The 25,968-nt window shown below is 43.3% G+C and overlaps 1 protein-coding gene across 4 annotated transcripts in view; it reads left to right on the top strand.

Annotated features, from left to right (window-relative positions):
- The window catches only part of DPYSL2 (dihydropyrimidinase like 2), a 91,245-nt gene that overhangs the window by 57,457 nt on the left and 7,820 nt on the right, over positions 1-25,968 (top strand). For all 4 annotated transcript variants that reach the window (XM_020814145.3, XM_020814146.3, XM_020814148.3 and 1 more), the window contains exons 4-12: positions 1,312-1,476; positions 1,883-1,944; positions 3,327-3,407; positions 4,825-4,893; positions 11,556-11,676; positions 15,479-15,635; positions 19,962-20,103; positions 21,646-21,816; positions 25,399-25,578. In XM_020814145.3, the coding sequence (XP_020669804.3) occupies positions 1,312-1,476; positions 1,883-1,944; positions 3,327-3,407; positions 4,825-4,893; positions 11,556-11,676; positions 15,479-15,635; positions 19,962-20,103; positions 21,646-21,816; positions 25,399-25,578 (1,148 nt within the window). The remainder of the gene's footprint in view (positions 1-1,311; positions 1,477-1,882; positions 1,945-3,326; positions 3,408-4,824; positions 4,894-11,555; positions 11,677-15,478; positions 15,636-19,961; positions 20,104-21,645; positions 21,817-25,398; positions 25,579-25,968) is intronic.

The following is a 25,968-nucleotide window of genomic DNA, read 5'->3' on the forward strand; positions in this document are numbered from 1 at the left end:
TTGGGGATTTTTCTTCATCTTTCCCATTCCCTCACCTTTTATGACACTTATGCCTGATTAAGAGTTCTGGAGGACCCAGGATCCTGGTTTGGTTGTAACTTTTTTGTGATCTGATAACGGCATTATCCAACTCAGACTTCTTTCTACACAGATACCACATGGCAACAAAGAAAGAAGAAAACTTCTTTACTTTTCTGGAGGGTTTGATTTGCATAACCCCCTGGGCTGTTTTGCAGATGGTGTGTTATTTATTATCATCAGCTGGCAGCTTCGCGATCAGAGTTAATAAGTGGTGCCAGGCTTGGCTTAGTCCTGCCTTGAACTGTCAAGAGAGCTGAAAGGGGGTTAAGGATGATGCGGTGACAGCTTTGCTTTCATTGTGCCGCTTTACTAATCCTGAAGCTGACTTCCTCATACCCGCTCTCTGCCGCCACCACTTCTTCTTTCTGATCCTAATTTATTCAACCCATTTGGCTGCCGGGGAGGCGTCTGGAGAGGACTGTCTGCAACTGCTTTTCAAAGTGGGGCAAAGAATGTTTTCGGCTGGTTGTTTCCAGTGTGGTTTTGGCTTGTCAATTTATGGGCTTGTAATGGAGGAGTGAACAGTTTTCGACATAATGACTTGCTAGAGATGTGACAGTTGGGAAAATGCACATTTCCCTGCTTTTCTGAGCAGGAGTAGATAATAGCCGGGTTGCCTGAGGCCTCTGCGTTGCCAAATTTTGGTGGCAAAATGTGCCACCAGATTTTAAGTAGCCCACTGCAAAAAAGAAAAAAGAAAAAAGAAAAAGAAAAAAGAAAGAAAGAAAGAAAGAAAGAAAGAAAGAAAGAAAGAAAGAAAGAAAGAAAGAAAAGAACAGAACAGAAAATAAAAGCCTAGGAGGCACACATGGGCAACCTCTTCCCTATTACTTTATCTTCACAACAGTCCTGTGAGGCAGGTCAGCCCAGAAAGAGAACTTCTAGCCTAAGGTCAAAGCTTATGAGGGGAGCAAAGTCCCAAATCAAAAGGAGCTCAAAGTTGGATTTTAAAGTTTGAAATATGGCACCGGGGGAGAGGTTAATCTCTTTCATCTTAGAACAAGGAATGAATGAATGAATGAATGAATGAATGAATGAATGAATGAATGAATGAATGAATGAATGAATTGATTGATTGATTGATTGATTGATTGATTGATTGATTGATTGATTGATTGATTGATTGATTGATTGATTGATTGATTTTTGGTAAATGTGATTCAGCTATTCTAAAACCTGTGATCCCACATTAATGGTTGGCCGTATTTCTTTTCATTTTAATTTCTCCAGTCGATCATGTTATTCCTGAGCCAGGCACCAGTTTGCTGTCTGCATTTGACCAGTGGCGAGAATGGGCAGACAGCAAGTCCTGCTGTGATTACTCTTTGCATGTGGACATCACCGAGTGGCATAAAGGAGTGCAGGAAGAGATGGAAGCCTTGGTGAAGGATCACGGTAAGTCTTGGGAATCTGTAGCGCCGGCTCATTGGTCCACGTGCAGAAACAAAATAGTACTTGGGTGCGTGTGTTCAATATGTTAATTGATAGATTTTTGTGCCCTGGCAGTTTTGGGTGGTTGCCCGTCTTTCTCAGTAGTGCTTGGCACTGATAGATGAGGTGGGGCTTGCAGAGGCCAAGATCCAATTTTGGGTCCCAGCTAGTATAGATTGAGTGAATCTATAAGAACCTGGTATGTCAACTCTTTCATTGAGTCAATGAATGGGTTTAAATGCATGATCCAGACTGCCGAATCTTAAGTGTGGCACCATATGACTGTATTCATTTTTTTATGTTGTTTTTCTTTTTTTTTACTACTAAATAGAATTGTGGTAAACTTTAAATTGTTCTCTCTTCCTACTAGGTGTGAATTCCTTCCTGGTGTACATGGCCTTCAAGGACCGCTTTCAGCTAACAGATTCTCAGGTACGGGACTGGCCCAAAAACACTTTGCTTCTTGCTGCAAAAGATGATGAATGCTCTGTTCTCTGTTTCCCCTACATGGGCTAACTGGCCTGGAAGTTGACTCTTAGTTCAGCATTGGCCAAAGGGCAAGATGCTTCATTGCTCCCTGGTGATCGGAGAATGGTGTCTATGGTGTTACATTCAGAGCTCTGTCCACTAAGAGGGTGGTTGACTCAGGTGTTCTTGGACTGCAATTCCCAGAAGCCTTCAGCACTAGCTATGCTGGCTGGTGTTTATAGGAATTGCAGTCCAAAATCAGCTGGGTGACCCAAGGTTAGGAACCACTGCTCTAAGAGAGGAGAATGCCTAGGAAACACAGGGCAAATGACGAGGTAGCTGTCCCAGCACCTCCTGTCTGAGGTGTTGCATCACAGTAGGGATCAACCCTGTTGACCTATGGCAGCTTCTTATTTTGTGCATGTTTTTCTGGTGTGTTTCTAGTTTTGTTTTATGAAGTCACTGGGCATTACCATGAAATAACTGAACAGTGACTTTTTTTTTGGGTTGGGGAGGAATGCTAATTAGTGAGCTGCCGTAGCCTTTTAAAGAAATCTTTGCCTGCTCAGGTCTTCTCCTAGGGTCAAAGCTTGAAAAAGTAACTTTTTTTTGAGGGATTAACTTTCCAAGGATCCACAGCCTAGCCAGTTAAAAATGAGTTGTGCAGATGCTTTGAGAAAACAAAGACATCCGTTGGCTAACTTTGATCCCTAGCAGTTTTCAGTTTTGATCTGTGAAGTGAGCTACTCAGGTACCCTGTTTCTCTCCAAAAAAAGACCTAACCTGAAAATAAGCCCTAGTATGATTTTTCAGGATGCCCGTAATATAAGCTCTACCCCCAAAATAAGCCCAAGATAAGTGAAACCCTGCCCTCCACCCTTGTGCAGCAACCAGAAGATGACATGACTATATTTGAATACATGTAGATTGTTGCCCAACATGAATTTGACCGAATTCCGGGAGGCAGTGGAAGACAGGAGGGCCTGGTGTGCTCTGGTCCATGGGGTCACAAAGAGTCTGACACAACTTAACGACTAAACAACAAGAAAATATTGTTGTGCATGAAAAAAAATCCCTGAAAATAAGCCCTAATGTGTTTTTTTTTGGGGGGGGAGCAAAAATTAACATAAGACCCTTTTTTATTTTCAGGGAAACACGGTAGTTACCACCATTCAGAAGCTTCAGAATGAGTTTCTGAAAATCCCTCAACACGGTCCAGATGACCAGGGAATTCAGCTTTCTGAATCCAGGAGGGATTTGGGAAGGGACTTCTTTTTTTTTTCAGTTAAAGCGAATGCATTTGTATTGCTGCTCCAGAGATACAACATCTGTTTCTTCCTCTCTAGATATATGAAGTCCTGAGTGTGATCCGAGACATTGGTGCCATCGCTCAAGTCCATGCCGAGAATGGTGACATCATTGCTGAGGTATCCGTTCATGTTTGTGTATCTTTTTATGTTTTTATGGATTCTTGGAATCCATGGTACTTTGCAGAGCTGCATAACGTCAAAAATATAACTACTATTTTCCTCAGCAATATTGGGAGTAGGGTGAGGTAGAAGAGTCTTCCTTAACACAGAGCCCTCCAGACATTAACATCCATATCCGTCCCAGATAGCATGGCCAATAATGGTGCCAGTAAACTAGGAAAGGCTGTGATACAAGAAATCTGAGATTAATGTAAGGAGATGCATTGTGTCACATGTAGACAGACATTGTGAGTCTTTCAGATAATTAAAAGAGCCCTTATCTATGGGCACAGTGTTTTCTGTGTCAAGGATAGGCTGATCATTGTGTGGGTTGTTCGAGTGATACAGAAAGGATTAGTGATTCTTGTTATTATTTATTTACTTCCACTGGTTTAAAAATAGCAGAGGAAAAAAGCCATTTCTTTTCATGCCTGCTAATAATCAAGAACTGTTTGAATGAGATAGTAATAGATTTTTCTGAGAATCATAGAATAATGAGTTGTAAAGGGCTTATAAGGCCTTCGAGTTCAACCCCCTGCTCAGTGCAGGAATCCAAATCAAATTATATCTGACAGATGGCTGTCCAATTTTTTTTCTTGAATGCCTCCAGTTTTGGAGCACTTACCACCTTCCGAGGTAATTGGTTCTCTTGTCATACTGCTCTAACAGTTAAGAAGTTGTTCTTGATATTCAGCTGAAATTTGGCTTCCTGCAACTTGCCCGTTATTATGTGTCATGCACTCTGGGACACAGTACTCTAGATCAGTGGTTCTCAAACTGGGGTCCACAGATGTTCTTGGACTGCAGTTTCCAGAAACCTTCGCCACTTGCTGTTCTGGCCAGAATTTCTGGGACTTGCAGTGCAAGAATATTTGGGGACCCAAATTTGAGAACCATTGCTCTAGCTGAGATTTAACCAGTGCTGAACAGAGGGGAACTCGTTCCTCATGGGATGTGGAAACCATACTTCTGTTAGGGCAGCCTAAAATAGTATTTGCCTTTTTTGCAGCCACGTCACACTGTTTGCTCATATTCAGCTTGTTTGGTCAACTCTGGAATGGTAACTGAATTCCTGAGCCATGTTCTGTTTCTGAGCCACTGTGGTCTCCAGTTGCTGTTTACAGGCCTGGGGTTTTTATGAAAATCAGGCTAGGTAATGGATCTTTCAGAAGGAAAATGAATGCAATCTCAAAATCAAGGGGGAAACCTTTTTTCACATCCTGGTATAAGACGTGTTTACCAGCATCTACGTACATCCAGTTAACCAGATTGATAAAGGCACGCCTGGATGGTGGGGGTTAATGTGGGGAACGTGCACTGATTTCTTGGAAGAGTAATGGATGTGATTCAGCTTGTCTTTCTTCTTCTCCTTTAGGAGCAGCAGAGGATCTTGGAGCTGGGAATCACCGGTCCTGAGGGACATGTTTTGAGCCGACCCGAAGAGGTGAGAGGGGTGCAAAGTTCTGTTTAGCCTTTTGGGTCAGTCGTACTTCATGTTATCAGCAGCAACGGCAGAGGCTTCCACTGCAGGCGATCGAGATTGTGTTCTGTACACAGTGGTTCAGAGCTTGGATAAGTTCCTTTTTCTGAATGACGCCATTAGCGTTCCCAGTCAGCTCAGCCTCTGGAGGAATTCTGGAGGTTGTATAAGCAAGTAGCTTTTTCAAGCTCTGCAAAAGTGATGTAACCAGTACTTGGTAATGGCTTTCTTCCAAGGAATTCTTTATCTTTTGCCCCCTGTGGGGAATCTCTCTGGGACTTCCATGGAGGGCTGAGAGATTTCCCACAACAGCTGCTGGGAGGACATGCTAAGTGCTGTTTACTTGCCCTACTCAGTGACTTCCTGTACAGGCTTAAGCTTCGCAGTCCCCAGCTGCTTGTGCCTGAGGTAGTCTCCTGGGCAGGATTTTTGTCTTTCTTGGGGACTCTTGTCAATTTCAGGATCATGTATGGCTGGGTTTCAAATGACTGTAGTCAGTTTCCCCTTGGAAAATGATCACTGTAGGAATCTGAAATTGACAAAAGATATACACTTCTCCTTCGAATTGCAGGGGTTCGTGCAATGCGATTTTGTTCACACATGAATATTTTTCAATAAATAAATATTGGATGAATATACATTCAATAAATACTGTGCTGCTGTTCATCTCCTGGAAGTGACCTGAAGAAAGTGGGTCTCAGATATACTCAAGGTCCTTATTGTTGGTGGTGTGACAGCCCTCGGTTTAATGGTGGCAACCCAGCTCTCCTTTCACAGAAGCTCCATGTGGCATCTTGGAAAGGGTGCTGGGACATGCCAGGAGGTTGATGCCGGTCAGGTGAGTTCACACCAGTGTGCTGCTCCTTGATGTGGGGGAGGAGGAGAGATCCTGCCTCTGTTTCCCCCCTCTGATAGTGGCTTTAGTTACATTTCAGGGGGGCTATAAAAATTATTCGCAGATTTTGAACTAAACGGGGGTTCAGTGCCCCAACCCCAGTATTGTTGAAGGGAGAAGCATAGAGAGGTACAGAAGACACTATTTGAGGCACAAAGATTGCAGCACTGCCAAACTTAAGCTTACGCAGGCCAAAACGCTTCTGTTTTGAAATGCAGAGGTAGGGCATTCAGATATGTAACAAGAGCAGCTTATAACAGTTCTTGGAAATGGCATAACATTTGGTTTGGGGGGTATGATGGTAATATGGGAAATAAAAGTCACAGCATTTGCTGAAGCTTTGCATTAATTGAACACTAAACCAGTAGAGTTGTGGAAAACCTTGGGCTTTAGGGAGGTATGTAAAGGTTGAGATCATGCTACGGTGGGAGTTTCATGCATAAGGGGGTCAGAAATAGAAATGTGGGGAACCATTAAAGAGGACACAAATATTTGGCAGCCGATGGTGGTACTCTTCATGCTCACTTATGACTGAATTGAAGAACTATAGCCCTTATGGTTAATCGGGTGGAGTGAGAGGATTGTGAATATGTAGTTTCAGTGCCTGGTTTTAGACGGGATGTGGGCTAGGCAAGGGATGGCCTGTCTTGATTACATCATGCGTCCACAAGCATGTGGTCATGCTTTCAGTGCCCATACCACAGAGATAGGGAATGATGTTCCCTAACGTTCCTCACTAGAGATGGGCATGAGCTGCCAGTTTAGCGGTTCACAATGGTACATTTTTTGGGATGCACAGGTGTTCCATGGGCACTCCAGCTTCTTGTGGACACCTACTCAGAGGCAGTGTCCTGGGCTTCCCTGCCCCACCTTCTGCTGTGAATGGGTGCCTGCTGGAGGAGGCGGGAGAGGGAAGATGGTGTGTCCACAAAATACCTGTGTGTCTGAGGAATGAACCGTTATGAACTGCCAAACCCATGATTGGTGCCCATCTTTGTTTCTCACCATTGGCTAAGTTAGCTAGGATGTATGGAAGATGTCATTCAACAGCATGTGGAGAGCTGCACATTGCTTCAGCCCTGGCAAAGTCCATGGCTACAGTTCCACCTGTGGTTTGGTTTTGCATACCATTGGTCAACAGCCTGCAGGCATTGTTTCCTTAGTTTGCTTATTGTTATGTGCAAAATGAGCAACACATGCTTGAACTGCAGTGAAGTGTGACTCGGTATGCTTACAAAACTCATAACAAAAAAGGAAAGAGCTAGGATGGTGCCAAAGATTACACAAATGCAAGAGTAGGTGATACCTTTTATTGGACCACTAAAAGTTTAAACAAATAGCAAGCTTTCATGGATGAAATCCACTTCCTCAGGCTCTAAGCACATTGCTTTCACGGATGTAAAATTTGCAAACCGTGCTCAAGGGACAGTAGAGTCTCCATCTCACAGGAAGAACTGATCATCTCTTGCAGATAACATAATATCAATTTCTGGACAACTTTTCTGCACCTTCCATGAAGCGGGGAGTTGTTTAGAGCCTGAGGAAGTGGATTTCATGCACGAAAGCTTGCTATTTGTTTATTTTTTTCAGTAGCCTAATAAAAGATACCATGTACTTTTGCATTTGTACAAAACTCATGGGGATGTAATTTCTGCATGGCTCACATCATGTATTCAATGCTGGAGGAGCACTTTACTGGTGGCATGGACTTCCAGAAAGAAAATTATGTTGGTTCCAGAGCAAATCAATCCTGAATTCTCACTAGTATATAAAATAAATAAATGGAGACAGGCTTTTGTAGTATTGACAAACACTCTGGAAAGAATAATGTCAGGAAAAGTGGAAGGCAAAAGAGGAAGATTGAACATGAGATGGATTGACTAAATAAAGGAAGTTACGGCCTTTAGTCAGCAAGTAACTTGAGCAGGACTGTTAATGACAGGAAAATGTGGAAGGTCTTTAATTGCCAGGGTCACTGTGAGTCAGAAATGACATGATGGCACAACAATGCCTCGTTTATTTCTTGAGCCTCAGGTGTGGGTTGAATTAGACAAGAGATGAAAGGGCAGAACACCCCGGAGAGCATTTATAGGGTCTCTGGACTGTGGTTGTACTCACTGTCATCATTATCATCTTAGAAGTTCAAAGCTAGATGGGACCGTATGGATCAGCAAGTCCAGCCCCTGTCGAGGCACCATGACGAATCAAACTCTTAAACTTGGAAGGAGCTAGAGGTGGAATGTGTGGGAGGTGTGGTCTGTGTTCTGTAAGGTAAAGGTAAAGGTTGGCCTTGACATTTAGTCCAGTCGTGTCCGACTCTAGGGCGCGGTGCTCATCCCCGTTTCCAAGCCGTAGAGCCAGTGTTTGTCCATAGACAGCTTCCGTGGTCACGTGGCCAGTGTGACTAGACACGGAACACCGTTACCTTCCCACCGAGGTGGTAACTATTTATCTACTCACATTTTTACATGTTTTCGAACTGCTAGGTTAGCAGGAGCTGGGACAAAGCGACGGGAGCTCACTCCGTTGCATGGATTCGATCTTACGACAGCTGGTCTTCTGACCTTGCAGCACAGAGGCCTCTGCAGTTTAGCCCGCAGCACCACCACATCCCTACAGTGTATTCTGTAGGATGTGAAAATAAGATAATGCATAAGTCATAGAGAAGAAACTGACCATGACTAGGATGAGGTTTCTCAGTACAAAGGCGATTGTAGGAGAATATTAGATAGAAATAGCTACCGGTGGCAACAACAGAGAGTTCGTCTGCATCACCAGTTGAACCCAGTTGCAGAATACCAGGACACAGAATTTTATTCTCCCTCGATCTGAATAATCTTCTGCAGTTGCCTGACCTCCCTTGCACGGCTGACATAGGATGAAGCGGAAGGAGGACAGCCAGGCCTCCTGCTTTGTGCTCTCCGGAGGAAATGCAGGCTATAAATGGAACTAATTAAATAAATAGAGATGCCCCACATCCTTCATAGCCAGGGTGGAGAAAGTCCAGCCTTCCAGATGTTATTTGGGTTTCAGCTTTGAACATTCCTCATCATTGACTCTGCTTGCTAAGGCTGGTGGGAATAACAGTCGGGGAACATCTGGAAGGCCGCACTCCATTCACCCCTGTTTTATAGATTCTGGTAGGGAAAAGCGGGGAGAGAAAGGACAGCAGCATTTTAGCGATGACACCCAGGAGTCCTGGAATCAAGTGGGTTAATGAATTTTTGGCAATGGGTGAGCTGTGACTAAGTCCGGCCAGGCCGGGACTGCAGTTCACGTTGCCCAAGAGACTTGAAAGGCGACATTTTCCAGCCGGGCCTCCCCGCCCACGTGGAAGAAGCTGCAGCCGCGTTTCATGTGGCTTCAGTCATGCCTCCTTGCCACAAGTAGAGGTTTTGCAGAGGCCTGGAAGGCTTTTTTCGTTTAGGAAAAAAATGCGTGTCTCTGTGGGCGCATTCTACAAAATTATCCATGGTGTGGTGACACTGGATAGAGAGAGCTTCTGCCACACCCTTCCTTCTTAGTACTAGAATCCAGTGAAGAGACAGGAATGAGAAAGGAAAGGCTTCTCCACACAGCGTGGTCAAACTGTGGAATTTGAAACCAGAACATGTGAGAGGCACCATCCTGGCTTTCAAAGGGTTTTTTTTAAAAAAAGTCATCAAGGATATGGCTGCTGAAAGCTGCTTCTCACTGTGGCTATATTATTACCTCCTGGACTTTGAGAACCCTGGTGGAGGGCAGTTTTTGCCCCCGGTGGCTCTGTGGGCCACGCTGCTCTTGGAAGTGCTGGAAAAAAGAGCCCGGAGGAAGCACAAGCAGAAGTAACAGGATGTCTAGTTTGAGGGTTTTTTTCAAGCTTGGATAAAGTTAAGGTAAAGGTTCCCCTTGACAATTTTTGTCCAGTCGTGTTCGACTCTAGGGGGCGGTGCTCATCCCCGTTTCCAAGCCATAGAGCCAGCGTTTGTCCGAAGACAATCTTCCGTGGTCACATGGCCAGTGCGACTTACACACGGAACGCTGTTATTGTCCCACTGTGGTGGTACCTATTTATCTACTCGCATTTATACATGCTTTTTAACTGCTAGGTTAGCAGGAGCTGGGACAAGTGACGGGAGCTCATTCTGTCATATGGATTCAATCTTATGACTGCTGGTCTTCTGACCCTGCAGCACAGAGGCTTCTGTGGTTAAACCTGCAGTGCCACCACGTCCCATGTCTTCAAGCTTGAGGGTCCTCCAAATCAAAAGCTTTGAGGAATGCCCCCCCCGACTGTTTATGGTTATAAAAGGGGACTCCTTTGGCTATGGGGAGTTGCAGAACTGGACTTGGAGTCATATCCAATCTCTGGGACATACTTTCCCCACCTCTGCTCCAGTTGTGGGCTTAACAGGCTTCTTAAATGCCACTCCCTCGCCATGAAAAGATAGACCAACGATTCCCAACCTTGGGTCACCAGATGTTCTTGAACTATAACTCCAAAAATCCTGGCCAGCACAGCTAGTGCGGAAGGCTTCTGAGAGTTTTAGTCTAAGCTTCCCAAGGTTGGGAACCACTGAGGTAGAGGAAAATGGGTCTATTGTGTTTGTGTCCCACTTCTGCATTTTTCTTGGCCATCTGGTTGGTTGGGCATGGTGGGAGACAGGATGGCAGTGTATGTAGGCCATTGATGTGATCTATTCTATAAGGACTCGCCTGGCAAGGTAGACAGTAGTTCATGGGCCAGATCTGGGTGTGTGGTTGTTGTGGTTGTGGTTGTGGTTGTGGTTGTGGTTGTGGTTGTTATTGTTATTGTTATTTATTTATTTATTTATTTATTTATTTATTTATTTATTTATTTATTTATTTATTTATTTATTTATTTATTTATTTATTTATTTGATTTATATATTTGATTTATATCCTGCCTATCTGGACGAATAGACCACTCTAGGCGGCTTACAATATAAAAAAAAAACAGTATAAAACAACAAATACATACATAGTATGAACAACAACTACAATAAAATAAGAATAGGAAGAATAAGAAAAGAAAATCAAGAACTGGCTGGAGGGAAGGCCTGAATAAACAACCATGTTTTTAATTGGGTTTTAGTGATGCCCAGCCTAGGGGCCGCGCGTATGTCAGGAGGGAGATTTTTGTTTGTTTAAACAAAATAGAAGAGGAGAGTGTGTCTTGTTTTTTACCAGTCATTTTTCAGTCTCAGAAACCAGGCGCAGAACATAACAGAAATTAGGTGCCTAATTGCCTTGGCCACTGAAAAACCTTAAGTCAGAGTAACTAGATGCACAAGTTAGATCATAGCTTGGATTTCCCCCCACCCACAACTCCCCATATCCCTCAACCATCAAGGCCATCTCTCGAGACTCTTGAGAAATAGACTAGATGTCTTTTTATCCAGGTGCACACAGAAATCATTGTTGCTGTTATGTCCTAAATCATATAGGGCAGTGGTTCCCAACCTTGGGTAACCCAAGTGTTCTTGGACTGCAACTCCCAGAAACCCCAGCCGAGCACAGCTGGTATTGATGGCTTCTGGGAATTGCAGTCCAAGAACCTCCGGGTCACCCAAGTTTGGAAACCACTGGCATAGAAGCAAAATTCTCTTAACTGTTTCTTGCTTTTTTGCTGTTTATTTCTTTTTTAAAAATGGAATTTTATGGCAGTTTGTGGGGAAATCTGCTTGTTTTAATACAGATCTGTGCTTTTCTTTGCCCTGTCATTGGATAGGTTGAGGCTGAAGCAGTAAACCGGGTGATAACCATCGCTAACCAAACCAACTGCCCCTTATATGTCACCAAGGTGATGAGCAAAAGCGCAGCAGAAGTCATTGCGCAGGCCAGGAAAAAGGGTAAGTCCTAGGAATAGTCGTCGGATGGAAAATTCATGCTCATTCTTCCATTTTTTTCCCTTCCTTGCCAATGTCATATGGCTCCCTCTTCGATATGTGTGCATTCTTTGTCCAGTCTGGATTTTAACTTTCAGCGCAATTGGCTTTTCTTATAGGCCTTTATTCTGTAGTCCCAAACATTTTGTTGGGACATTGGCTGCTGAAATCTGAGTTTCCACTGTTTCTTTTCTTGCTCCTCAACCACGCACAGTAGCCTTGGTAACCCCCTTAGTAAATATTGAAGGGCAGCTGAACATTTCTCTTTAATCACATCTTCCCCCAGTATGTCAACTCTTTCTTCAATCTTTTCTCCAAAATCAGCCCTCTCTGTGGCACTTCCTCCACTTCTCTCTAGCCTGCCCAGAAATGAACTCATTTTTCCAAATGCATCTAACAGCAGAGAGAGGAATTGTTTTTTTTTTAAATCTAGTTTTCCTCTGAGTAGAGCAAACTGGAGCAAACATGGTACATAGTGCCTTGTACAGTCTGAATCCAGATGACATATCGGTGAGATAGCAGTCTCAGAATTGCAAGCAGATTGGAGGTCAGGGCTTAGAAATTTCCAAAGACTGCTTATACCTGCTTTAGGCCTCTGCCTGTCTGTCCTACTCTATTTAATTCTTCCCTCCCTATCCGGCCTGCCAGTCAGCCAACCAACCAACCAACCAACCAACCAACCAAAAGGTTCCTTATGCCCTCTATGGATTTAGGGCCACTTTCACTACATTTACAAAGGTCCCTGCTGGCCTCACTGTGTGTGTGTATTGTTCAAAACTGGAAGTGACTGGAGTGGATTTGATGGTGCACATCTCAGGTGTACAATTGGACATGTGACCAGACACATAATGGAGATTGTCGTTACGCCTTGTCAATTAGTTGCAGGTCAGTCCTGGTTAGTTACATGCACACTGTAAGCAAATGTCCATATGATTCTGGCCATTATGTGGATAAGGGTGGTGTTACAGCAGAGATGTCAGCTTAAATAGCTAAGAGTACCTGGCAACTATTAAATTTGCCACAAAGGAGCAAGTCGATTTCAATGTTTGGACTGCCAGTTAAATCTTATTTCAGCTGTAGTTGCAGGAGATCTTCACCATAGTTGAGGGCAGAATATTTGCTTCATTCTGCTTCTTGCTAGGTCAATTCGTTTTAGACTGAAGAACTTGCATGTCCAATGCATCATTTTTGTTTTTGCATTTATGCTCGGAAGCTTGTACACTTCCAAAAGCCTAATGCAGCAGTTCCCAAGGATTGCAGCTCCCAGAAACTATGGCCAGCACAGCTAGTGGTGAAATCTTCTTGGAATTGTAGTCCAAGAAAAACCTGGGTTATCCAAGGTTGGGAACCATTGGTCTAATGTATGAAGCAGCCCTATGCCTAGTACTTATCTTCATTAGCTGTCTCATGTTTGGGGGCCCATAGACACTCAGCGCTGTTGCACTTTAGCCAAGCATTATTTTCTTCAAATCCTGTCTCTGAATTCAGCTCTTCAGTGAATGGATGGTTGAATAGCATCAGGAGCTCTCATTCCCTCTCCCTTTTAATTTCTTAATCCTTATTAGTTTCTATTTAAAGCGTCTCTGAGTTTCAGTGATTTAAGCTGAAGATATTTCCTCCCACTGTTTCCCTCTCTCTCTCTCTCTCTCTCTCTCTCTCTCATGCGTGGAGAATTTGGATTGAGTGTGAGGCAGTCTAAACAAGCCCAAATTAATGAGATCACTTTTCCATCTCTGGTGTTGTTGTTGCCACACTGAAAATGTTTATTTCCAGCTTGGCAGCTGCGCAGTTCCTGAACTGCAACACACAAATGTTCCTGTGAGTTGTGTGACCTGAAAGACATAACTGCTGCATCCACAGATGTGTGGCAGCTTTCATAGAAGGGAAATTTGCTCCGTGCATGCTCGGAAGAATTCATGCACCTAAGGCATCTCTCCAGATCAGTGATTCTCAAGCCACTGGCACATATAGCAACAGTAGAGTGCAGTAGTCTAGGCAGCAAATACGGTTTCTAAATACAATTACTAAAAATATGGTCTCCATCAAAATTTCTTATGTTCTCTTGCAGGTGGATTAATAGAATCATTATCTGTTTTCCCTTGAAATTATTTATGTGTGTGTGTGTGTTCTCAGTAATTCTACTGAAAAATATAACGTTAAAAACTAAATCAAAGATGAGCTAAGGGTGACTTTCCACCTGTTGTTGTGGACTTCAGCACCCATCAGCCATTGCTGATCCTTGATGAAGGATAATGGGAGTTGGAGTCTGATGACATCTGGAGAGCAGCATCTTGGCTGCAGTTGCAGTAGATGACAAGATATAGATGTAATATCTGTCAAGATATAGATTTTCTTCATAGGGGGAAAAGGAGTCTGTGTTGCTGTTGTTGTTTCTGAAAGTCATGGTTCTTTGATAGAGAGTGGTGGGATGCCTTATATTTTAACCTGGCCAGTGCATGAGAATGATGGGACTAGTAATCCAGCAACCTCCAGGGGATCACAGGTTCCCCACCTCTGGTCTAGGTTTATCTTCTAAGACTCCTCCAAGGAACCCAGGTGGTTTGAGTAGCTCTTTTCACAGCCTCTTTCCCCACCTTGCAAGATCTTGAAGAAAGCTTGAGAGGTGGTGACTGCCTTAATAAGATCATTTATTAAATCTTTTTGGAAGGCGAGAATCAAACCCAGCCACCCACACCATCACAAATCCTTCACAGTAACAGTTACACCCACGTGTTTAGGAAGACGTTCCCCCTATTATTTTTCTCCCGTCCTTCGTCACTTCCTGCTTTTTTTTGTACTTGCCATCCCAGCTCATGTTACTACTTATTTCAAACTGCGGGGAAAATGCTGGTGAAGTACGAGGCAATCACAACATTCTTTCATCCCAGAGATTGTCTTGTGTGGAACAGTATGATGAAGACGTGGAAGTGATCTGTTAGAGAGAGGAGGGGAGAGGGAGTAACGGCCATATCTGAAGCTATCTGGTCTTGTTATGTAGAAGGGGAATTGGACAACCTATTCACCACTTCCCTACATAACTGGGTCCCTGGGTCCTCTGTGAAGAAGGAAGGCGAGAAGTGAAGATTAGCTTAGCTGTTGCTCCATCTCCCTTTTGAAGGAGCAGGAGGGAGTCGGACGGCAAGGGAACTCCCACAGAGACCTCTGGATCAGAGACCTCTGTGGACTGCATTTGGCCCCTGGGGTAAGGGTTAACACCCCATGCTCTTGACCTTGAGAAGTGGCTTATACTGAGGCAGGAAACACTGGACTAGTTCAAAGGTGGGATTCCTGCAGGCTGTGCCCATCCTAATCAACCTTTGTAGGCTCCAGGAACACCTTTCCTGGGTAGAATCTCTCACTTTCTCTGTCTCTGTGTAGACATGAAAGAAGGTAAACAGCTACTTGCGAAAGCTAGGAGTGGCTGTTCCTCTTTTAAACTGGTTGTAGCCCCATCCTGGGCACCATATTTTGAAAGAAGTGATGGTCACCAAGGTTGGAAGTAGATGTCCAGTCTCTACCTGTTTTTCTTGCTCTCTGTTTTTGCTTTTGGGAGCTCACAGTGTTTTTTGATGAGTTCTGAGGATGGCAGATGGGTCCTGGACCCTTGGATTTTGCCTGTCACAGGCTAAATGGACTGTATTTAAGGCAGTTTAAATAAATTAGAGTGTTTTCAGTCTCTCCCCTCCCCCCATGGATTACTAAGGGAAATGTACTTTTGTGAGTTGAGCAGAGGTTGTAACGGTTGCGTTGTTGCCCTTCTTTGTAGGCACTGTGGTCTATGGTGAGCCGATCACAGCAAGCTTGGGTACGGATGGATCACACTACTGGAGTAAAAACTGGGCCAAAGCGGCTGCTTTTGTGACCTCGCCACCCCTGAGTCCAGATCCCACCACTCCGGACTTCCTCAATTCTCTGCTGTCTTGGTGAGTAGGAGGAACATTCTGTTGCATGGGTCTACTTTGTCCTTTTTAAAAAACAAAATGTAATGAAATGAAATTCTGATCTCTGAACAAACCATTAAGGCTGAACCAACACAAAGTATGCAGGTTAAAGATTTCCTACCTCCAGTGGCTAATGGAAGATGATTCTCTAGCAGCAGGGAGATAGGAGATGAGATGCATCAACCAAGCATTGCTTAGACCAGTGGTTCTTAACCTTTGTTACTCGGATGTTTTTGAACTGCAACTCCCAGAAACCCCAACCAGCACAGTTGCCGGTGAAGGCTTCTGGGAGTTGCAGTCCAAAACTCCTGAGTAACCCAAGGTTAAGAACCAGTGGCTTAGACCCTTGTTACAGAAAAATAAGGGGAAGGTGGCAAGGAGTATATTATCCTGTGTTTGCAGGAAAACAGGCAGGATGGACTTACAACGGACAAATGAATACATGACAAGGACAAGGAAACGTTAAATGTGGTGTGAAGTCAAGACTATCAGAGTGTTATCCCAAGTGTTTTTGATCTTCTTGTACAGTTCACAAATTAGAACATATTTTACAGTCAAGAAATGTTACGTATAGCCATCCTGGAATGTAAGATCTATGAAACTTGGTAAGCTGGATGTGGTCAAACAGGAGAAGGCAAGAATAAACATTGACATCCTGGGCGTCAGTGAACTAAACAGACTCCCTGGAAAAGATGCTGATGTTCGGAAAGTGTGAAGGCAGGAGGAGAAGGGGACGACAGAGGACGAGATGGATGGACAGTGTCATCGAATTTGGATCAAATTCATGTTGACAGTGTCAACATCAATTTGACCGAACTCTGGGAGGCAGTGGAAGACAGGAGGGCCTGGCGTGCTCTGGTCCATGGGGTCACGAAGAGTTGGGCATGACTTAATGACTAAACAACACAACATAGCCATCAGAATAGCATGGCCAGGTTAAACCACAACACACTGCTGCCTTGAAGGAAGCTTGATCATGGTTAGGGTTTTCCCCATATTCCCACCAATCAATACTCCCCAATTTTTTCACTGTTAAATTTTTCAGGGAGATTCTTCTCCTAAAAGCTCCTCTTGATTATTGGCTGGATTTGACCTAAACTATGGTTTTGAAGTGGGCTTGTTTCAAGCAAACCATAGTTGCCCGTCGATCACAGCCTGTGAGTTTGGGCAGTACAGTGAGTTGTGACTGACCCAAAACTGGAATAGAAGGCTTGTGAACACCTCCTGGTGGAGGAAGTGTGGCACACATGACTTGAGGATCATTGCAACAAGCCTTTGAGCACCTCCTTGTGGAGGAAGTGGAGAATACATGAGCTAAGGATGATCACAACAAGCTTTTGGCTCAATGCAGAACAGATCTTGGCAAATGGTTACCTTCAGCCAAATTCCAAAAGATCTGAGCTGTCAGTTTGATCTTTCGCAAGCATAATTTTTCTCTCTCCTCTAGCAGCTGGCTAGGTGGAGAAGAAGAGGCTGATAAAGAACAAAATCACCATGTTTTGCTCCCTTCTCTATCGTACCCCAGATGGCAGGCAAAGAGCTCCCATTTTAGGCAGTCCTTTTAACAACCGAACAAGACTTATTGCAGCTTGCTATACTATTTTCTCCCTTGTGGGAGTCCCTAATTTTCAATGTTTTACATTGGTTTTATTTGGAGTTTCAAGATTTTGTGATACGGTTTTCTAAAAAATGACAACAGGATGGCTTATTTTATTTTCAATGGTACTTGTTTTTAACTGTTTGTGAGCTCTCTACACATAGAGGAATGTGATATAAAATAAAATGAATACATAAGAAATGAAAAGTGAAGGAGGTCAGAGAGGGCATGAAAGAGAAGGGAGGGGCCCTGCCCACTGCTGGCATGCAACTCTAACAAAGCTCCTACCCTGGCATAGAATGATAGAATCATTGTAGGGTTGGAAGGGATCTGGAAGTCTTCTATCCCAAGGCAGGAGACCTCATACCATCCCGGACAGATGGCTGTCCGATCTTTTCTTGAAAACCTCCAGCGATGGGGCACCCCAACACTGGGAGGCCCCATATTGCCCTTCGCTCAGGAGTGGAAAAAGTCCAGAAATCCAAGGGCTGCACATACCACCATCTACACCTTGGAGGGCGATGCTGCATATAAACCTCACTTTGACATTTAGTCCAGTCATGTCCAACTCTAGGGCGCAGTGCTCATCCCCGTCTCCAAGTCGTAGAGCCAGCGTTTGTCCATAGACAGTTTCTGTGGCCGCGACTAGACACGGAACACCGTGACCTTCCCACCGAGGTGGTACCTATTTATCTACTTGCATTTTTATATGCTTTTGAACTGCTAGGTTGGAAGGAGCTGGGACAAGCGATGGGAGCTCATTCCGTCGCATGGATTCGATCTTACGACTGCAGGTCTTCTGACCTTGCAGCACAGAGGCTTCTGCAGTTTAACCTGCAGCGCCACCACATCCCCTATGAACCTCATACAGTCCTCAAAACATTTTCCTTAGAAGAGACTGCTTCTTAATAATGGAGAAAACTCTTTATACTTTATCAGGCCTTTAAAACAAATACTAGAAACGTTTAGGGTATGAATGAGGTCCCAGAGATGCTGGTGGCTAAACTTTGGCACAGTTGCCTCCCATACTCCCTAAAGAGCCCAAGGGGGTGTTCTAATCAAAATATTTACAGGGGGTCAGAAGTCTGTAGGGGTGCTGAGGGCCCTCATCTGCTTCCCTCACAGGCTGCATATATATCACGGGCTGTATTTTGTCTTTTCCTGGCCTAATGAATTACCCCATAGGAATCTGGCCTCAGTGGAGAAGAGGTTCCTAGCTAATGGTGGCATTGCAGTTGGGTCAATGTAATATTCTTTGTGGCAAGTATAAGTCATTCAGTTTGGTACTTTGAGTCCTACGTCAATGTCAGATGGAAGATGAATTTCCACAGTTCAGTTTCTCATGCTTCACTTTCTGTCCAGATCTACCACATATTCAGCAAACCTGTGGGTGGGGATGCTTAAGGATGCTTACAGGATCTGCCTCTGCCAAATACCTCTCTAGAGATGCTTTCACAGAAGTATTTCATAGAGTGCAGCCAGTTGGTTGAGTACAGTCATCATTCCAGATTCCTTGAGTTTGGAACACTGCAGGAAATGATACTAAATATTCTTTGGCTAAAATCCTCTTGCATAAGTCAACATCAGTGTAAGGGAAGTGACATCATTTGCAGCAGGAGATTGCCACTTGTCACAGAATTCACTCCTTTAATCCTTAGTGCTTAAACATGATCTCCTTTGGGGGGGGGAGCTTCACATTTGACCTGGAATTGAAGTGGAGACTCTTTAATTAGTGGCAGGCTACTTCATGCAAGAATACCCCTTTTGAACTCTTCCAGAGTTTAGACTGGGACTAATTAAAAGGACTGCTTCGATGTTGGGCTGGATGCGAAGCTACCCAACTTCTATACAAGAAGGTTACGTCTAAGCAATGAAGGACTGAAACAGGAGCTTTTTAATTAGCAGCAATCTGCTGTTGCAGTTGACTTCACTTTTGCTAGTGTAATATATGCAAGAAGAATTTGACCAGTCTGGTTTAAAAGCAAAAGACCTCAGACCTTTTTCCAAAGAAATTATCAATGGCTTAAATCAGTTTGGTAGTCCGAGCCCATCTTGCTGATCTGTTGAATCAATGGGGCTTATATGCATCAACACTCATAATTTAGCAGGTGAATCAACAGCTCTGTTTCATTTGGGACTGGCAGCTGGATTTTCAGGTCTTTCTGTATGAGTGCAGTTTTTGCTATCCTTTCAGAAGTTTTTCTTTTCTTTTAAAGAAAAGCTCAGATATGGAGATACTTTAACCACACCATTTGTTTGAGTGAAAATAGCCACTAGAAGCAGCTTCCTTCTTCCTTTGAAAACAAATGACAAACAGACACCGTTCTGCTAGAACAGAACTAGAATAAGCTGAAATAAGATTTGGAACAAAAATAAAATAAAATGGAACTGTTTCAGGAACAAACTGAACCCTATTTGGACGTTACATTATTCACTTTTGATTAAATTAGTAGGAAAAGACTGCACTAGCATTTGAATTCTGTTAGTCATTTAAATGTTTAACTAGGAATTCTGCAGATTCTGTAAACAACTATAAACATTCCTTCCCCCCATGTTTGCTCAGTGGATGTTAAATTTGAAAGAAAGGGGGAAATTTAACTAGAACTTGATTCATGAAGTTGATTCCCATTAAATGTGGAGGTAGGCACTCTGGTATTTTAATTTGTTTTACCATTCATGCCTTCTATTAATTCTCCTTTTCTCATTTTTAGTGGTGATCTCCAGGTCACTGGCAGTGGCCACTGTACTTTCAACACGGCTCAGAAGGCTGTTGGCAAGGACAACTTTACTCTCATTCCTGAAGGAACCAATGGAACTGAGGAAAGGATGTCCATAATCTGGGATAAAGCTGTGGTATGATTTTTTTTTTCAGGGGCAAGGAATTGTGGCTTACCAAGACCTTGGTAATGTTAATGGATATCATGTCCAGGGGTTTGCCAAAGATAACTGTGCTTAGGAGCAAACGTTGAAGTGAGGATGTGAATCTACAACACTGATTCCCAACCTTGGGTCCCCAGATGTTCTTGGACTAAAACTCCCAGAAGCTTTGACCACTCATTGTGCTGGACAGGATTTTCTGGGAGTTGCAGTGCAAGAACATCTGGTGACCCAAGGTTGGGAATCACCGATCTACAACATCATAAGAAGAAAAGTATGTTTATACTACATCCGTTGTTGGGAGCTAATTGTGGCTCTACCCTACAGAAGCTTAAGAAGAACTTACAAATTCTCTGCTGTAGTGCACTGTCTGTAATGACAGCAGAGAATTTTTAGTATCTCAGCAGATCACAAATCCCAACTCCTGTAGAATGTTGCTTTGACTGTTACAGTGGTATCATACTATTAGTATGGTGTCGCGTGGATACCTTCTCAATCCCCAGCGTATCTCGAACTGATCTGAAGGTTCTGCTCTTGAAACATTTGGAGGATTTTTCTCACTTGATTGAGAATTATCCCTTGACCTGAAGATGCTCTAAGCGTCCTTCTGACTCTCCAGCCCAGTATAAGCATTTGGCCTGCACATGTCATGGCACAATAGGCAGTGTCAGTGAAGGCATCAAAACAAGCTACTCCCCCCACACCCCAAAATTCTTATTCTTCCATGTTTCTAGCCTCTCATTTTGAATGGGCACTCAATTGAACACTGGACTTACATTTTCAAGGGGCTTTTGTATATACACTCACTTCAAGCCGGGTTAATATGTCTAAAGAGTTTGGAGTCCTGCTTTACCAGGGTTTGCAGTCATACAAAAATTCCAGTTGGCTTAAGATCCTGGCTTGATCTGAAATTCTAGCTTAAGTAAGCCACAGTTTTCCCCAGTCTGACCATAGGGAGAAACTGATTTGTGTCAAGTTAGAGGGAGGCTTTTCCAATCTCATCACAGCCACAGAACCTTAGGAAAGACTATGAGAGATGAAAATGCTCTATGGATAGGATCTGATGGCCCAAATCCCATTGCACAGCTGTGCCTGCATAACATGAAGTTGTGCAAGAGTTATTTGCAGCCTTATTTTGCACAAGGGCAGAAGTTATATCCAGCAAGTACACAGTTAGTTAAACAATCAGTTGTGCAGTCAATTGTGCAATCAGGAGCACAATGCAAACTGCCTTGGTGTAACTCCCAGTGTATCTTCACAGGTGTAACTTTACTGAATGCCAAGTGCTGTAGGATTTCATCTGTACGAGCAAGTTATGACTCAAACATCTGAAAATTCACACAAACTTTGCAGCAGTTTAGTTCTTGCATCCTTATTATCATTTCACATTCTGGCATCTTATAACAGTCACTCCATTCATAGGGGTCACTCGGGGTCAGAGGTGTCTTTCAAGATTGCTTTCTTGGTGATTTTCCTCTTTGATGGGACCATCGTTTTCTTTCCACCCTGTCCGAATAGGTAACTGGTAAGATGGATGAGAACCAGTTTGTAGCTGTCACCAGTACCAATGCGGCCAAGATCTTCAACCTCTATCCACGGAAAGGTCGTATTGCAGTGGGCTCTGATGCTGATCTGGTCATCTGGGACCCAGACAGCGTCAAGACTATCTCGGCTAAGACTCATAACATAGTAAGTCATCTCTCCAGAATGCTTTTTCCCATGGCTTTGCTTTCATCTAAATGCTGGGCATGACCTCCAGTACCTTTCACATTTTTAAATACAAATTAAAATAATTAATAATGTTCATCAGGGAAATTCTGAAGAATGAAACTATTAATTTGTTCTTGAAGGCTTTCACGGATGGGATCTGAGGGTTGTTGTAGGTTTTCCAGGCTGTTTGGCCGTGTTCTGGAGGTTTTTCTTTCTAATGTTTTGCCATTCTCTGTGGCCAGCATCTTCAGAAGATAGGAGCTGGAATTCTGTCTGTGTTCTGGTGTAGTGTGTGGGAATGTTGAGTATATGTAACTGTGGGATCAGGGTTTTTGTTTCTCAGACAGAACACAAACAGAGTTGTAGCTCCTGTCCTCTGAAGATGCCGGCGACAGAGACTGGTGAAACGTTATGAAGAAAAACCTCCCGTACATGACCAAACAGCCTGGAAAACCCACAGTAACCAAACTACTAACTTTCTTGCACCTCCTGAATCAGATCAATCAAATTGAATTACTTTATTATCTGTAATTTCCCCGATGAAGCATGGTTATAGTTTACATTTTGGAACACATTGAAATAAGACTTTTATTTTCACTCTTGCTGACCCCTGAAATATTCGGAGTTTTCATTTTGCTGTTTTTTTTTAAAGGAGAAAAAGGCACTGAAAAAAATGTCATGAGAAACATGTTTTTCAAAGTGCCCGTGCTTGTTGTTTGACAATGCCTGGTAGATTTGAGAGGACAGCAATGTATAAAATATTTTATCAGTCGCTCCAACGAAGAAATCTTAATATCTTCCAAAAAAGCAATTGGCCAATGTAAAAACAACCAAGAAAACCACTTCGGGAAATATGGCTCTCTTGTGTTTTGCTGCTGAGTTTTCTGTACAGCAAACGATTCAAGGATTAACTTCTGCCTCAGGGCAGTTTTAGACTGAGAAAAAAACTACGAACAAGGATTGCTTGAAACAACAAGGAAGGTGGGTTGCAAAAGCCCCCTCCCCTGTCTTGCTTCTCCTACGAAATCCGAACTTTCTGTTGCTTTAAAATTCAAGTGGAGGAAAAATCAACAGAGTGGTTTAATTTTGAATCCTTTGCATCGTGTCTGTTTTGGATTCTGGAAGAACCTCAGCAGAGTATTCTCTTGAAAATCCATAGTAGGGGCACAGTCTGGAAAGGAATGTTGGAAATGACCTTTAGACAATTCAAAAAGGAACATTTTCTGAACTTATGGCCCTGGAAGAAAGAGAGAAAAACCACTGTGTGGGCCTGTTTACGTCCCAGTCTAGCTACTGGAAGAAAGCCATGTGAATGGGGGGAGGCGACTTCTCTCCTTCCCTCTCTCCCTCCCTCTCTCTGCTCATGAATGATTTCCTGTTATGAATTCTTGTTCTCATTCAGAAGCAGAAAAGATGAAATTATTTCCCATTGGCAGGAAGTGCTCTTTTGAATGAAACTTTTAGAGCTTCTCTGAAGTCTTGCATTGGTTGTCAGTTTTCTTTAGAAGAAGCTGAAGCAGAGTGAAGGTTAATATATCTTCGCAGTAGGCTCTCAGGTGGAAAAACCTGATATCACTGTGCAGAAATGCAGTAACGTGATTTGTTCATGCTGGGTTCCGTAGCTCTTTGGAAACATATTTAATTTTTTTTATCTGTAAAAAAATTAAGAACTAGCAGGCAGGCTTTCTTGAACTAAGAAAGTTACCTACTGGTACAGTGGAACACGGGCGTCATATTCATGAATTCACTTATCCATGGTCTGAAAATATGAAAAGGAAAAAAAAAACATAGAAATATATATTTTCACAATATATTTACCAGAAATGGCCAGTAGAGGGAGCCATAGACCATGCTGTGTATTGTTGAAAAATATGTAGCAGGGTATCTGGCTCCTTCTAGTGGCCAATTCTAGTACTACATGGAGAAATTATATATTTCTGGATTTTATACTTTTATCATTTGCTATTTGAGGTTTTAAGCATCTGCTGAGGATGTGGGTCTTGGAACAAATCCTCCATGGATATGGGGAATATACTTTGCTTAAAAAAATAATATCATGCAAATGACATAACTATCAGGGGAACAGTTGAATCACATGCATTCCACAAAGGAATTGTTGGCTGTGACAGTCAGTCTGTGAATCTAGCAAGGCATGTGAACTGACTATGTATCCTATAATGTGGTTTTAAATCCCTCTACAGTATGCAGGAGGTACACAGTTTTTCATTCCAAGCTGAGAAGCATATTTTGGGCAGGGAAGTCTATGAAGAGAGTTAGACTTACCTTGTTTTCAGTAGGAAATTTGACAAAATTTCCCCTGTGATTATTTTGATTAACAAATGGATTAAATTGGGAGCAGATGCTAAACACATCAGGTGGATTCACAACTGGATGCAGAAAAAGTATTCAGAGTTCTCCTTTATGGCTTTGTATCAAACTGGATGGAAATGGATGTTTAGGTGCAATGCTGTAGGTCTCTATTTTAACCTTAGTATTTTTTTCAACTTCATTTACAAGTGACTTAAATTGGGAGTAGTTATCAGGCAGGCCTCTTGAATCCCCCTCCCCCAACATTTACGCAGCCTCTGTGGCCAACTCCAAAGCTGATGGTGTAAAAGTAAAAGGAGTGAAAGAAAGCATGTTGGTAGGATATACTTCTAGCATGTGGGTAGGACATACCTCTAGAAAACGGTCTTAAACTAGCGGCACACTCTCTGCACAGCTTCTTTTTCCAAGAAGATGCATTCTGAGGAAAGCTGAAGTGAGATTTCCCCACAGCTGCCATAGCACTGAATTTCTGCAACATGTGCAATAGTTGGAATTTTACTGGAGCTTTCCAAGGTGCTGAAACTCCAGTGAGTTGAACCTGAACACCAGAAAGAGTTCGGCACCTTGGATAACTCCTATAAAGTTCTGACCGAAACTTGGAGGGGAATTTCGAGCGGCACCGAAATCAGAGAGTCTGCAGCTTCGGCTGCCCTGGGCATCTGGGTGTGGCCCTTCCCTTAGAAGGGATGATGGGGGCGCTTATCAGAAGAGATTGGTGGCAGATCAGAAGACAGGAACAAAATGACCTTTGTGGAATGGATAAATAGCCAAAATTGAACAAAGTGGAATGTGACTAATCACGTAACTGATTTTGCAACTGGTATGCAAGTGGTCACGTAACAGACAACTGGCCATAGTTCACACCCCTTTGTAGAATTACTGTCACATGCATTTTTTCCCCAGCAGGTTTCTGATCATTATTTTAAACTTGTTGACAAGTCATTGCTCCACAACATTTTGCACCAGCCTGATGTTTGTTACCTGGTGTTCTACATCCAGTTCTGAATGCGGCTAGATCCAACTTTTAAAATCCATGTGAAAAAGAGAAGACAAATTCCAGCTCTTCTAAAAGGGTTGGGCAAGTGAAAGTTCTTTACCTGGCACAAAAGTTGTAATAAAGCTTCTCTTGAAGTCATAATTTAAAGACACAGTATTTCTAGTAGTGGCATCTCAACTCTTCATGGAGCCCTAAACTTTGGGATCTGGTCTCTCACTCCTCTTTTCCCTTTGTAGTCTGTGGAGTACAATATCTTTGAGGGCATGGAGTGCCGTGGGTCACCGCTGGTGGTCATCAGCCAAGGGAAGATAGTGCTGGAGGATGGTAATCTTCACGTAACTGAGGGCTCTGGACGATACATTGCTAGGAAACCGTTCCCTGACTTCGTTTACAAGCGCATCAAGGCAAGGAGCAGGGTGAGTACACAGTGTAAATGAGAGTTCCATAAAGCTGAAGGACACTGGATTATAAATAATATAATTATGTGCGGTCAAGTCAATTCTATGGCAGCCCTTTTGTGGGTTTTCTAGTTAGAGAGTACTCAGAAGTAGTATACCATTGCCTTCTTCTGGAGGTGCCCTGAGACTTGGCCAAGGTCACACAGGCTGGCTCTTTAGAGTTGCACAGTGAAGAGTTGAATTTTTAACCTCTGGCTCCACAGCCAGATCCCTAACTCACTGAGCTATTTGCCAAGGGACGTGGTGGCGCTGCAGGTTAAACTGCAGAAGCCTCTGTCCTGTAAGGTCTGTAGATCTTCAGCTGTAAGAGCAAATCCATGCGGCGGAGTGAGCTCCCATCACTTGTCC

This window comes from Pogona vitticeps, chromosome 8 (assembly GCF_051106095.1).
Source record: "Pogona vitticeps strain Pit_001003342236 chromosome 8, PviZW2.1, whole genome shotgun sequence".
Classification (NCBI taxonomy): Eukaryota; Metazoa; Chordata; class Lepidosauria; order Squamata; family Agamidae; genus Pogona; species Pogona vitticeps.